Source organism: Psammomys obesus, unplaced genomic scaffold, assembly GCF_907164565.1.
Source record: "Psammomys obesus unplaced genomic scaffold, mPsaObe1.curated_primary_1811, whole genome shotgun sequence".
Classification (NCBI taxonomy): domain Eukaryota; kingdom Metazoa; phylum Chordata; class Mammalia; order Rodentia; family Muridae; genus Psammomys; species Psammomys obesus.
In genome coordinates, this window is record NW_026596134.1 from 23862675 (window position 1) to 23878585 (window position 15911).

The window sequence follows — 15911 nt, forward strand, 5'->3', positions numbered from 1 at the left end:
TGAATCACTTTTAAATACTAGATCCCACTCAAAGGCCTGAATATGTCAAGGTCTCCCTTAATAGGGAGACAAGGAAAAAAACTAAGGAAAAAAACTAAGGGAAACAGCTCTAAGGCTTTGGATACATCCCCCACAGGAGTTCAGCTTTCTGTTTACTATGTTCAGACTGTCACAGCACAGGTTTTGAGTGGCAAACTAAGCCAGGGACAAGGAGAATCACTCTACATTTTTAGTCAAAGTTCCAGCCGGAAACAAGGGGTTCAGAGTAGAAGACCCAAACTTTGTTCTCAGCACTCATGTCCAGCAGCTCACAACTGCCTGTAACTCCAGCTCCAGCAGACCTGATGCCCTTGGGCCTCTGCAGGCAACGAAGCTCACATATACACATAAACATAAGTAAAAATAAGCCTTAGAAAAAGAAACTAATAAAACCAGGTTTCTCTTGAAATGTTTGTTACTAAAAAGAAACTGACAACTGCAGCTGAAACTTAGAAGGAAACTGGCTACAGTTCTTACAGATGAGCATCGCACAGTCTGGGAACATGGCTCTCAAAAGTCAGAGTAATGACGAAGAGTGACTCCTACTCACCTCGTGTGCACAAGCAGAAATGTGAGGAAAATCAGAAACCAATGCTTTATTCGTTCTAAAGAAAAGGAAATTGAATGATAAAATAAGGATGACCCCCCCAAAAAGTGATCTTACCTGATTTCGTTCTCTTTTCCCAGCTGATGGTAACCAGAAACTAAAGAGAGAATAAGAGGAAAGAAAATGATAAAGGAAGTGATAAGAAAAGTATGAAAAGGAAGATAAACGGCGGGATACTGAAGTGAAGACAAGGAAGGACTGGGAGAGGTGTACCTGAAGAGGGATGCCGGCTACGTGGGAACAACAGTAAGAAGTAACCCTTCAATGGAGATGCTGCGCAATGAAAGGTAAAAAGCCGGACCAGGGGGAGTCAACTAAGGCTACAGCCTGACAGCCACATATCTCGGCTGTTCAGTGAGAAAAGATTTCTAACTCCAAAATTAGTATAGCACTGCCACTGGGTACTGACCATAATGTATAAGGAATAAACTGTACAAGTTCTTATAATGTGGGGCTTTTTTTTCTGCATGTGTAAGTTTGTATGGTATGTAACATGTGTGTGTCTACAAGTGGGTAAGTTCACAGGTATACATGTGTGTGGAGGCCAGAGGTTGATGTCGGATGTCTTCCTGGATCATTCTCCATTTCATCTATTGAGGCAAGATCTCTTACTGAACCTAGAGCTCACTGTTAGCCAGCTTGCTCTGGGATCCGCTTCTCAAGTGCCGATGTTACAGGCAGGCCTGCCACACCTGTCTGCTTTTTCACGTGGGTGATGGACTCCAGACTCTGGACCTTATGCTTGATCCACTGAACCATCTCTCCAGCCCCCACATGTATGTATTTATTTAGCAAATATTTTTGTCATGGAAGACCCAGGAGGAAGGCAAAACAAACAGCAAAGCCAACAATTTAGAAGATGAAGCTGTTATGAAAAAGGCAGATGATTCCTGAATAGTTACATGTGAGCTTCCCACTGTATTCACCATGGAAACAAGGACAAAAAGATTTCTCCGTAAAGAGGTCTGAAGGGGAACAGAAGTAATCGGTCATTTGCAATGACTATTTTAAAAAAATTAAGAGAGAAAAATGTATCGAAAATATGGCATCTTAGCGGTGGATATGAATACAACACCTAGAAATACAACAGGCAACAGAATAAAAACTACTCTAGAAGGAAAAGCAAACCACTGTCATGACTTTAGGGATTTAGCCACCTCAAATTTTTTTACTTACTGTTGTGCCACAGCACACTTGTGAGGGTCAGAGAACAAGTCTGTGGTGTGGTACTTTTCTTCCGCCTTTACGCGAACTCTGGGACTGAACTCTGGTGGTCAGACATGCAACACCAGATGGCAAGCACTTTAGCCACTGAGCCATCTTGCCAGTCTGACTTCAGCCATGTTCACTGTTAAGAAGTACCAATCTTTAAGATCTCCTCTTTCAGCTCTGCAATCTAATATAAAGGTTGCTTTATAAATGCCTTCTCTGCCTCCTTCTCTCAGTACCAGGTAGGACAGTTACTTACTCTTTCTGCCAGGGGTCACTGATGATATGGCTTATCCTCTCAGTTCCCAGATTGCTTATGCTGGTCTCCTAAAAGGGCAAGAGCAAGAGTGTCTTCTACGCACAGAAGCAAATATATGCAATGCAAGCTATCACCAAGTTCAAATTTTCCCTAACTATGCCAGGCAAGCAACCTCAAAATCGTGTCAACCTTAAAACACCAACAGCAACTATTTTTTTATGTGAGTCAATCTTAGAAGTATTATATATTACCTAGCTATTCTCTGCTGATCCAAAAATTCTTTAAAAAGCCATAGAAATACTGTTTGTTGAACTTGAGGTTACTTCTGTTTTCAATTTAGTTTTGTGTAAATGTGTAGACAAGCACATGTGTGTGGCATGCGCAAGTGTGGGTATGCATGGAAGCCAGAGGACCATCTCAGGTGTCACTCTTCAGGCATTGTCTACATGTCTGCCAACAGGTAGAGCTTAGGCTAGGCTGTGTGGGCAGGGAGCCTCAGCTGTCTTCCTGTCTCCGCCTCCCCAGTGCTGGGATGACAAGCACGCCACCACACCTGATGGTTTTTTTCCCACATGCGTTCTGGGAATAAACTCTAAGTCTTCTGGAAGCACTTGACCAGCTTGGGCTCTGTCTCCAGCCCTGAGTTTATTTCTTAATTGTGTGAAATATAAAACTAATACCAAGTGCTATTTCAACATGTTTATACACTGTTTACTATCTACATGTGTATGTAATTTTAATGTAGTAATACTTCCTGGAGTACTAATATAATACTAATATAATACTTCCTACAGTTCCAAAGTATAAAGAAGTAGAAAAACTTTTTCAGAAGACTCAACACTTTTTTGTTTTTTGTGACTTGGTTTCACTATGTAGCTAAAACTGGCCTCAAACTCCTGCTCCAGATTCGCAAGTGTTGAGAAAGAGGTTTACCCACACTCAGCAGCAGGAGCCAGTTTTTAGCAGAAGAGCACATGAAGCTCCATGACTGAGTTTGACTGAAGCTCAACAACCATCACAGGCGAACGCTGACTGAATCCTCCCTGGTGAAACCTAAATATCTGTTGACTAAATGTCTACGTGTTAAAGAACTGTGCAACTTACAAAAACAACCAGCCAGGTTGGATAAACACAGTTCAATGGTAGAGTGCTTGCCTGGCATGCACAAGGCCCTGAGTTCAATCCCTATCACCACAAGAAACAAAACCCACAAGGATTATCACCACGTTCTATCCCTTGAACGTCCTTTTAAAGTAAAGTAAATGGATGTATACACTGATTCTTAAATTTGGGGTTCTCGGGACTGCAGTGTGAAAGCATACCCGTAACACCACAGCAAACCAGTCATCTCCACCGCAGAGTGAAGGCACTCACCCTCCCCTAATTTGAGTACACTTATGAGGATACCTGCCATAGCACCCTGTACAGAACCAAGAGCCACACACAAGAGTGTGAGAGGACACAAGTCACAGGCATGAGCATCAGCATTACTCAAACTCATCTGTATCTTGGCAGATGTTGTGTTCAATTATGTGTATGAACTAGCCTAAAGAGTAGGAAACACTCTTTAGTAGAACCACCAGCTTTTGAAAAATTAATTTGAGGTCAGAGTCTAACAGGAGTGGGACTAAGTGGAAGGCTCACACATTTATTTTTCATCCCTCTGGCTACGCCTCCAGGTCACAGATACAGAATGGTAGAGGGCCAAGGGAAAAGATGGGTGAAAAATGAGCTATTTATTACAGCAGAAAAATTATTAACTTAAAATGCCATAATATTTAAATTTACAGTTTATTACTGTGTAAATTACAAGCAGTACTTTGTGTAATTAGCAGCTCACTGGCAGGGAGCTGTGAATGAAACTCATTATTTATGATTACAGTTTAGAAAGAGAGGAAAGGGACTGGGGAGGGGGAACAGGGAGAAATGAGTGGTGACCTCTGCTAGAAGTGACAGATCTCCCTTTAAGGTGATGAAGATGAATTAAACAAGTACACACCACCCTATTCATTTGATATCACTAGCTGCATGTCCAATAAACCCTAGACTCCTAAGCACACTGAAGAGAGCCTTCAAGATGAACAGACTCGCTTCCATGGAAGCAGAAGGCTCTTACTTTATATGAGCTTAAAGAAAGGCAGCAGATTGTAGGGAGAGCATTATTCTGCCTAGTAAACAGAAGGGAAAGAAAACCTCACTGTCCTCTATTCCTAAGCTTCTGCCTTCCTTAACCACATCTACACAGAAGTGTTCCTGTCAAGGACAAGCTCCCTAAACAGCACAGGGAGCAAGTGGCCCATAGTCTATGAATGAGGCAAGCCAAAAGAAACAGAGTGTGATTTTTCCAATGACCAAATGCCTCTCTAGTTAGAGACTGGAATTGGAATATAAGGGTGAAAAATAAGAATCTGGTTGGAGAGGTAGCTCAGGAGGTAAAGGCACTTGCTGCCAAGTCTGATGGCCTGAGCTCAATCCCCAGGATCCACATGGTAGAAGAAAAAAAGAGACTCCTGCAAATCTCCTCTGTGGTATATACACACAAATTAATTAACCTCACCTCCCCTTTTTTTCTATTATTTTCTTTTTCCATGCCCTAAACTTTAAAAAATAGTTCTCTGAGTAGACTACAACACAAAGCAATAGCCAGATGACTGTGACCCATAACCACACACATGGCTGGACAGACAGACAACCGTGTAGCAGGTATTCTAGACGCTTGACAAACTCCTCCTCACTATTGTCCCTGCCTGGCTAGAGAACCTTTGCCTTAACCTATTTCTCAATCTCAAAGCTAGACTACAAATGAGATCAAGCGCTAGGTACAAGCCTTTAACCCTAGGACTCAAGGAGTTAGGACAATTTCAAGTTGAAGGCTAGACTGGGAAACAAAGCAAGTAACAGGCCAGTTTGGACTTCACAGAGACCCAAAAATTAAAGGTAGTTCAAAAAGAATAAAGTTATCCTAGGTTCAAGTCTCTGCTCTGCTACTTTGATGCAGATAATGCCACACATCTCTCACTTCTCTGAACCTAAGTTCTCCTTGTGGGAGGAATCAATGACCCAGTGCCTAGCACAGATGTCCCTGGCAAGGACAGAACTGAAGGAACAGTAGATGTCTCTGGGGCCACAGAGCAAGTCCTAGACTTTTGCAAAGCAGGCTTAGTGTTATTTTATGAGGGGATGAGGAAAAGGGGATTGCTTCTTTATTATTATTTAGTGTTCTCCTTTTAAATCAATTCTAGGATAAAAAGTCAAGTTAGGATAAAGACACATTTCTGAATTCAGGAGTTGTAAAAAAACAAACAAACAAAAAAAAACAAAATACATTTTTAACTCTCTTAAAAAGTACTAAAGAGAGAGATCAAGCCAGCAGATTTACATGAAGTAGAGGCTGCATTAAGTATTTGCTTGATCGAACATCTATGTGGATAAAGTATGTATCTTTCATGTTTGTATCCATTCAAAGCCCACATAATGTTCATTCAGCCTTCTTAATTCCCAGAACATTTCAGTTGGTTTCATTAACTCCAGAGAGTTCTGTAATGTCTTTAATTGTCAGTAGGGAATGCAAATCCTATGGGGACTACCACCTTCCCACAGCACTGGAGAAATCATGAGATCTTCACCTTCCCAGCCAGCCTTCTCCGCCCCTTCCTAAGGCACCGAGCTGCAGTTCCTGGCAACCGATTCAGACGAGCATGGTATCCTGTGGAAAGAAAGCTTCAGTTATTAACCACCCAAATCCATAAGCACATTAGAGTCCCCACCCCAGCACCCTCACAAGGCTATCTGCCAAAGACTTCCTGTGTTCATATCTTTGTCCTGAGCAGTAAGACCAAAGATGTGCCACTCTGAGCATGAAGCATCAACAAATACCAGACAATGACTGATCACTACTTCCTGGGAGTCCTAAATTTAGAGTCAAAGAGACCTATAAAACAGTCCTGTTTGTTGTCACACATCTTAGGCAACGGCCCTGATATTCCAAAACGTGGACTGACTTGGTCACAAGCATGGAGCTAACTAAAGTGAAGCATCATCCCACTTCTGTCTCCTGTCATGGGCCCTTTTCCACCCCATTCTGCTACTTTAGAACAGAAATAAAACAAAGGAACAGATAAGCATTGTGTCAAAGTACAAAATAACAAGATCACAAAAACAAATATATCTAAAGAAGAATTTTTAAACCATCTTCTTTAAAAAAAAAAATCCTATCTCGTATGTGAATGTCCTTACAAAAGCTTGTTCCTCGTTAAGAGCCAATCTTTCAAGCTTCCAATGAGCACTCGGGAAGCAGCACATCAGCTTTACAATGGGACCTGTAGCTGTGGCATGAGTGGTGCCAGGATTCCTAAATGTGGCACAGGCTGTCGATGTTCCTCGTGTGTTACATGGATTGACCTGGGAGAGGGAGAAGCCTGAGCTTCGAGACCCACCCTTGAATCCTCTTTCCAGAGGATCCTAAGCTAATTCCATGATTAGAGAGTAGTGCATGGCCAGGGCATGCAAGTACTTGAGGCAGGGCATGATGAGTCTTCCCAGAGAGAAGCATGAAGTCATGACCTCAACTTTCATCTTCTCCAAACTCACCTCTCTGAGCTGGCCGGGAAGGCAAAAGGAACGTGGGATCTGAGAGTTTATCCAGTCCGGAGTCCATTCCTTCTACGTCAGTGCAGTGGTCAGGAGCCCACTTGGGCAGAAGGTTATGGACTGTGAATCCTGGGACACATTCTCCTTCATAAAACCAATCACTCTGCTCATCATCCCCTAGAGCAAACAGATCATCCTGAGCTGTCATGTTAAAATACAAATGCCCGGAGGCTTCCTTAATGCCACAGTTGTGACACTGTCAAAGGCAAAGTGTAAAAGACTGTGTCTAGTCCCTCTTGGTACACAGTAAGATGAAAACTGAGGCATCAACCTAGTTCCACACGAATGCTGGACTGTTTTCACCACTTAAATAGCAAATTCTAAGATACAGCCTTATAGCCATCTACGTGGAAAATACACAAATGTTTTATCTCTGTAAAATATACAATAGCTCCAACTTACAGTGAAGCAACTAATGCCTGGAAGCTAAGGTTAAGCTAGTAAATGAAGGCAGAATTTGAACCCAGAACCTGACAAACAAAGCCCAAAATATTTTCCACAAAAACCAAACTGCCTTCCTTACCACTACCCATGGTGTAGACAGAGTTCAAAGCCATAAATGTTCCTCAATTTAAAAAATTAGCTGTTATTGCTAGAAGGGTTACATGTTTACATGTTATCATAATAGATCAGTAAAGAATGTATGCCCACATTTTGTCTTGGCCTTGGTATCTCACTGATGGGACAGAAAATAATTTTGAACTAAAAATACAAACTCCTGGGGAAAAAAATAACCATAGAAACAAGCAATAAAAGAAACAGGTAATAAAACTCCCGAAGGCTTTTCAAGAAACTATGTGATCTGCCTGAGGCCATGTTGTTCATTAATGGTAAGGTCCCAACTAATATATCTAACCTGTTGGTTCAAACTTAGCTCTAACAACACCTCAGTTCCCACTACAGTGTATCCCTGCCTTCAAGACAGATAAGACACAGGCAGCTCTGTGCCTGCTACCTCATTCCCTTTCCAAACTACAGGAATAAAGAAAACTATGACAACAGCATCTGTAGTTTATGCCGCCTTCCTCTAACATATGCCAGGCCCCACCTAGCCACTAACACCCAGGATAATAACAACTCTCCAAGAGGGGCAGTGAGACTGCACTCTGCAAAGAGTAGTTATTCCCACCATGCACTACAGAACTTGCTCTTTGATGTATATTGGTGTCTCACTATAAACACACTCTGCAAATAGCTGTCTTGAAAACAGGGATTCCCCAGCTTCAGCAAACCTCAGAAGCACCAGAAGGGCTTGTTAAAACCAGGATGTTGGGGAAGTGAGGGAATGATGACAGATGGGAAGGAAGACAGATACCAGGTGAAATACAAGCTGCTGGGCCACATCTACCAAAATTTCTGACTTGGATCAAATACTAGCAAGTTGCCCCATGCAGCTGAGCAGATCTGGGGAGCACAGTCTGAGAACACTACTCTGACATGCACCTCACCAGCCACTGACACAGGTGGATCAGGACACGTGCTGGCAAACATGGTTAGTTTCTATGCACGCTGCCATGCTTGTTCCATGCTCATCCAGAAACATTTCTCAGGACATGCACTACAACAGGTAAACACATTAGATCATGCTTTCTGACAATGAATTACTACAGAATGGGAATGTTGGTTCTTACAGTTCACTCATGATCCAATAGTAAAAATTTTTAAAAAGGACTTGCAGCTGGGCATGGTGGCACGCACACCCAGCACTTGAGAGGCAGAAGCAGGAAGATCTCTGAGTTCGAAGGTGGCCTGATCTACACAGTGTGTTCCAGGGAATAAATAGGAACTTGCTGAGCTAGACGACACTGTGAGAATATCAGATAAGATCCTCTTGATTTCCTGCCTTTTTGCTTCTTTCTGCCTCCCTCTCCCAGAGATAGCCTTGACAGTTTGATCCCCAGTGATTCTTTTTTCTACCCATGGAATAGTCTAGTTTGGTGGTTTCCTGCACCCTCACTTACATTACCTGGATTTATCAACTGAATAGGGGCTGGGACATTTCAGGCAATGTTGTAAGGTGCCATGGTTATAAATAATTCCAAAGGCTGGAGAGAGTGTTCTGTGTTAGGATCACTTACTGTTCTTGCACTGTTCCTCGGTTTAGTTCCCAGCACCTACACAGTAACTCATAACAGTCTATAACCCTAGTTCCAGGGATCTGATGTCTCTTCTGACCTCTTCATGTTCATCCTCGCTCATGAAGCTCATACACACACTCAGGCACACAGACATAAAAAAATCAAATAAATAAATATTATAAAATAATTCCCAGCTGTGGAATGCCTTAATAGAAAGCACAAAGAAATACATAGCACAATAGATGATTAAAAAAAATAAAAGCAGGGGTTGGGGAAATGTGGAGGGAAGGCTTAGTAGTTAGGAGTACTTGTTGTTCTGGCAGAGGACCCGATCTGGCCAGGGATCAGGCCTTCTTCTCATCTACAAGGTTACCAGGCACACACGGTGCACATCACATACATGTGAGCGAAACGCTCAGACACAAAACTTAAAAACAGCTCAAAACAAACACAATAAAAAAATAACACGTACAATGAACAAGAACGCACACACACACAAGTAAAGGCTATCAGTGAGGGTTTCTTCAGAAAAAAAAAAACAAAAAAAACATTTAAGTGGGGATACTTGGTGACTTTTAAAGATACTTATTAAATATTTACTTGGGACACTACAGTGTTCATTCATAGGACTCTGTAATAATCTTCAGGCATTTAAATGTAAATAAGGTCAAAGTTATCCCTCAGTAAAAATAAGAAAATGTCATTCCCTCCAAAAAAGATTATGTATGAGAATATTATTGGTTATAATTACAAGAAACTTTCACAAGCTTAGCCTTGACACTCTGACTCCAGGGACCAATGATTCTCAAGCTATAAGCTACTATATAAGAACCACTTTAGGGACTTGTAAAAACCTACAGATTCCAGGGACCAACTCCAAATCTATCTTTCTAGCAGCTCAGAAAATCTGGAATCTTCATAATTCCCCAAATGGCTCTCATATGCCTTCAATAAGTCATTTTATAGTCACCAGAATCAATCATTCAGGCAAAGTCCCAAATCTGGAATCAAAATACTTTGCAGGGGGCTGGAGAAATAGCTCAGCAGTTAAAAGTGTGTACTGCTCTTCCAGAGGCCCAGGGTTTGCTTTCCAGCACCCATGTCAGGTGGCTCACAACAGCCTATAACTCCAGCTCCAAAGGGATCTGATGCCCTCTTCTGGTGTCTGTGTGTGACTGCACACAAATGCACTTCAGACACACATTTATAGACATAACTTAAAAATTAAAAAACAAGAGTCTTAAAAAAACCAAATCTTTTAATATTTTAAGATTACCTTGTCGTCCTTCATCATTGGTGAAGAGCCCTGTGTCGCTGCTGCTGCATACACTGCTAGTTTCACTGAAGGGGGGAAAGACAAGAGAACTCAGCCACTCCCGCAACTCCCATCAAAAACCATTTTCAAATGGAAGCATCCCAGTCCCCTCTCCAGCTTCATTCCCACCCACCAGCCAATCTGATAGGAAAATTCCACACAGAAGACAGAAGTAAAGTTTATCCATCCTCCCCTCAAAAGGTAAGAGAAGAATGTTAAAACTCTTCCAAACTAAACTAGGTTCAAAATACTTAAAGTCAAAATATAAAGGCCCCTAGGGAACAGCAACCACTAGCCCATTCTCCTTTTTTCTTCCTATTTGGTATGACCCATGAGGACGTAGGGCAGTCCATTCTCTGTAGCAGCTGCTTACCTTTGCAGATGAGTGCAGAAGCCCTCAAATGGTTTCTACAGTTTTAAGTGGCTGGAAGAAAAGACTATAAAAAAATGAGTATTTTCTGACATGTAGAAATTACAAAAAATTTAAGTTTCAGTGTACGTAAATAAAGCTTTACTGTAATGCAGCCTTATGGATTCCTTCATGTATCACCCAGGGCTGCACTCACCTGCAAAGGTACGAGCTCAACACAGAGTGGACAGCCTACATGGTCCTCAGACACTGGCTGTCAGGTTCATTACAAAAGAATTCTGTGAATTCCTGTATTACAAGCTCTACTCTGAGATGACTATGTTCCCATTGTTTTAATGTAAAAAAATTCAGAGATGTTTTATCGTAAAGTCTGTCAAATCTCTTTCCACTAATCTCAAGTTATCAGCAACACTACATACGAGGAGGCTATGATTTTTTTAATATGGAATCTATTCTCTCCTTATATTCTAAATTAAAAGGGTAGGCTCAAAGAGTCTCTTGGTCAAAGTCTCTTACTGGTCAAATAAAATGAGAAATATTTTCTCCTACTGTGTCAATAGCAGTTGAAAATATTCCTGAAAGAACTTGGACTGAACTTATGCAAGAGTTTCCTGTATGGCATTTGTAATGACAGTGATGTCATAAAAACATCTTTAGGACTCTTCAGACTCTGACAAAGGGAGATATGTATTTTCTTAGTTTAAAAAGTTATATAGAATACTTGTTCCATACAAGAATCATTATTTTACCAATGTGGAAATAGAGTGTATTATCTGATGGCATTTTCTAATCCTGTGTATTCCCTTAGTATAATGTGCATTGTGAAACTGTAAGTATATGTGAAAAAACAAATTGTTTTACAATTTACTGAGAAGGAAAACAGCAGAAGCTTTGCAACAAGCTTGTACATAAGAACTAAGAAGCAACTTGCAAGAAGGTAGTCCTTACTAGAAACTGGCACTAAAACCAACAAGAGTCATATCGATAGCAATTTAAATGACGCATTTGGTAAGTACTCCTAGTCAAGATAATGGGAGAGGAATATGAAAAATTAGCAGAGTGCTTTCCAAAGACAAATATTCCTCAGTCAATAAGGGGTAGAACAGGTCTACAGTTTAACCTCACAACACTAGGAAAATCATCCCCTTTTAACAGCTAGAAAAATGTCAAAAAACAAAAAAGATTCCTAGTAGATTAAAAAGAAATTTAGAGGTCTGAGAAAAACGTGAAGAAAGGAGTTCTCTGAGTCACTTATTCATGTGTGTGTGTGTGTGTGTGTGTGTGTGTGCACTAGTGTGGCGGTCAGGGGACAACTTCTGGGAGTTGGTTCTTGCCTTCTACTACATGGATTCAGGAGACTGAACTCAGGGCATCAGGCTTACAGCAAGCACCTTTACCTCCTGAGCCATCTCACTGGCCCCATACTTCTCCACAATGTTTACTACTTAAAAATAAAAAAGTTTCCATATTTCAATGAGCAGCATGATCACCATTTTAAATGAGACACAAAATGAGAGCCGGGATTTTGGACCACCAACTGTATTATCTAATTACTACAGTACTATTGGAAAAGCAACTGAAGCACATCCAAATGAAATAACGGAAGTGTAAAGAAAGCCACCTCTAAAGATTGATCCTCCCACCAACGTTCTATTAGAATTAAAGGAGGGTGGTTGGCACCCTCTCATCACTTACGCTCTGCAGACAGTATTCTGCTTTATCACACATCCATCCGTCTAACCCTCCCTCCAGAGCCTCTCTGTAATTAGAGGCTCTCTCAGTGGAGCAGATGATGAGGCACAGGATTCACATCCACATAAGCATGCATCACAGGAATGAGCCCAGAATGAGACCTGACACCCTCACCTACCCCCATCTCAGTCAATCACTATCAGCCCGGCATCACGACCCTCAGCAGTGACTTGACTGCTGGCTCTCAAATGTTGCTCTTTCCAAATTCTGAAAATGAATTTTGTGTACTTTGGGGAGAATTAAAGGTTATCGTTTCAAATGAGCATAGGTCTCAGTTTTTAAACTATGGTATATTTATTCTATAGGGAAAAATCAATTATTTGTTTTATTTGGTTTTCTAATTTGAAATTCATGCTTATTATATAAAGCTGAGCCAATGAAGTGAAACCCAATCTCAGTAGACGAACATCTTCAGCAGTCATCCTCAACTGGGAGCAACTTTGCATCACTCACACGGTCATTTAGCAGTGGCTCCAATGTTCTCCCTCCTGGATTGGGGACAGAAGCCCAGGCCTCTACTGAGTGTACATAGCCCACCACAGTCCCTAGGAGCAGTTTTCATAATTATGGCAAAGAAGTGAAGAGAGAGGCAGAAGTACCACCAGGGCTTCTGTCTATCTAGACAGGCTGAAAGTCAGAAAGTCTCAGCATCACAGAGATCAAAGGACTAAGGTGACAATGGTAGAGGAAGACACCCAGGGTCCTCCTCACCCAGGTGTGCCATCTAAGTGCACACACACAGCTGAACTACAGTTACCACACAGGTTTGTCTCTCATTTATTAACCAAGAAGTTTAAAAAGAAGTTATTGCTTACATATAATTTTTATATACTTAAAGCCAAACAAATTTATGGCTCTTATGATTATTACAAAAATTAAAGCTTTTTAGGTTAATCTTTCAAATTAAAAGTGCATTTAAAAAAAACTTTAAAAATATTTTAGAATTCAAGAGAAAAAAAGAAAGAAAAATGTCACTCCTACATGCATCACCCAAAGACACCCTGATCTTCCCATCTACTTTCTGCCATGTTCTGGACACAGGTGGGGCCTCAGCGACTGCATGTCATCATGAACCTCTATCCACACAATGGAAGCGAGGTACCCCAAAACAACTCCTCCTCCAATTCCAGACTAGTCCTGTGAGTTTATGTTCAGTTTCATCCAGATGGCGCCATGACTGCAGACAGGCCGCCCCTCCAGTTCATATGACCATGACCAGAAAGGGACTAGGACAATTGGGTAGTCTCTGCTGGATAATCTAGCCTGGCAAATGAGATCAGAGAAGCCCACCCATCCCTTTAATGTACATCTATCTATTTGTAGCATTAATAGCAACTCTTAGGTGGGTAAGGGTTCTTTTTTAAGAGGCCTATATTTCTGACACTTTTAATCTTATTTTTTATGTGTATCAGTATTTTGCCTGGAGTTAGAGATGGTTGTGAACAACCATGTTGTTGCTGGGAATGGAACTCAGGACCTCTGGAAGAGCAGCCAGTACTCTTAACCACTTCAGACTCTATTTCTGAGACCTTCTGTTGCCCTTCCACATAAAATTTATCTTTATGTAAAATTCAGAATGACAGAAGAAAACAATGCTTTTCTCCTCAAAATTCTGCCCCTCACATTTATCACTGAGGATGAATGCCATGGTATTTTTCTCTCTTTTATGATGTCTTCATACCTTTTCCACCCATACTGCCAATGTAGAACACAAAAACATTGCCAGGACTTGTATGGGGAAAGGATTGTTTTTACTGGTGTTCCCTTTTAAACTTTAGGCTTAATTTTTTATTTTTTATTTTTCCTAATTCAGGTATGTTTTCCATCAGTCGTATCCCTTAAATCCTTCCTTCCAATGCCTTGGTTTCTTCATTGGCCGATTGTACATAGACTAGGCCTCTAATATCTTATCCTCCAGACCTGGTGTCTTCTCTCACCAACATCTCTTCCATGTGCATTCTAGGAAGACTTTGAAGTTCTCTATGTCATCAATTCTATTTTCTGTCCTTCATTTTGTAATTATAATGACACCTTAAATTTTCTTGTAATTTTTCCTGCCAGATACTAGTTGTCTGAATAGTCGCCTCCCAATTCTGTTTCCTATTTCAAAATGTTCCATCTTTTTGTATCCTGGTGAATATTTCCTGAAATATTCTTCTGATGTCCACTGGTAGTCTCCTTCATAGGTTTGCTCTTCCTCTGAACTTTGAGAATAATGTTCCCCTTTCCCTTATTCTACAGAATATGTCCAGAACCCTCTTTTTTTCTTTTACTGAACATGTCCCAAATTATTTGTACTCTTTCTCTTGTTTAAATGTATGAAACTGGGCAGAATTTAATTCAGTTCCTCTGATTTCAGTGCTAGTATGTTTAGTTGTCATACATCACTGTGCAAAATATCACATTTCACTGTGGAGTCCTCAAACCTGCACGCCACATACCTAGCTCCTACTCACCCTCCCTTGGCTGTCTCTCAAGCTTGTCTCCTGCTTCTTCATCTTCCCAAATAGCTGCCCTACTACTTTTAAGTCTTTTTTTTTTTTTTTGTCTATATTCCATATAAGAGAGAACACATGTGATACTTGTCTTTCTGAGCCTGGCTAACTTCATTTAGCATGATCTCCATTTTCCTGAAAATACTTTCTTATTCTTAATAGCTAAATAATATTCCATAACTTGCATTTACAATATTTTCTTCATCAGCTAGGCTGAGTCTGTAACTTGACTACTGTAAATACTGTCACAACACATATGAGCACACAAGCAGCTCCTCTGTCCTGTGTTAGCATGAATTCCTTCAGGTATATAACCAAGAATAGCATAGCTGGATCATTAGCTTTCTTCGGAGCCTCCATACTGATTTCCATTGTGGCTACATCATCAATTTACATGCCAACACTATACAAGTGCCCCAACCCCATCCTTGCCAGCATTTGCTACTGTTTGATTTCTTGCTGTCAGTCATTCTGACTGGGATAAAACTGAATGAATGTCAATGTAGTTTTGATTTGCATTTGCCTAATGGCAAATTTTTTCACATATTTACTGGGATTTTGCACTTCTTTTGATAACTGTCTGCTCAAATATTAGCATCATTTACTGATGGATTATTTATTTTTGTGTTTAATTTTCTGAGTTCTCTGTAGACTCTGGACATTGATCAGATGAAGAGCTGCCAGATTTCCTCCTATCCTGGAGGCTCTCTTTACTCTGGTAATCACTTCTCTTGCTGTGCAGCAGCTTTTTAATTCCGTGCAATCCTATTTGGGATTATTTCCAGTTATCCAAAGGCCACCAGTTCCTATCTGCCATCCACAGATACTTACATATATGCCCTCAGACCCACACACCTGAGCAAAGGACAGGAGGTAAGGAGGCTTTGACATAATCCCCAGGGCTACTGGGGGTTTCTCCTCACACAGGTCTACTAGGCCGACACTGGATCATCTTCCTACCCTCACTGCCTGACTCTCACCCCACCCCAGATATGTGCGACAAACTGAGGTATCTGAAACACTACAATCTCTAGAATTCACTACAAAGAGGAATATTTAAATTTTTTTCTGGCCATGCAATACTAAACTATATGCTTGAGGCTCAGTACCCCACGGCTGCCTCCTGTACACAACACA

General features: G+C 41.0%; 1 protein-coding gene across 4 annotated transcripts in view; it reads right to left on the reverse strand.

Annotated features, from left to right (window-relative positions):
- Gpatch2l (G-patch domain containing 2 like) overlaps positions 1-15911 on the reverse strand; it is a 48115-nt gene that overhangs the window by 22077 nt on the left and 10127 nt on the right. For all 4 annotated transcript variants that reach the window (XM_055592952.1, XM_055592950.1, XM_055592951.1 and 1 more), the window contains exons 3-7: positions 10119-10183; positions 6705-6881; positions 5741-5820; positions 2115-2182; positions 704-743 (exon numbers count right to left, since the gene is read on the reverse strand). In XM_055592952.1, coding sequence (XP_055448927.1) covers positions 704-743; positions 2115-2182; positions 5741-5820; positions 6705-6881; positions 10119-10183 — 430 coding nt within the window. The remainder of the gene's footprint in view (positions 1-703; positions 744-2114; positions 2183-5740; positions 5821-6704; positions 6882-10118; positions 10184-15911) is intronic.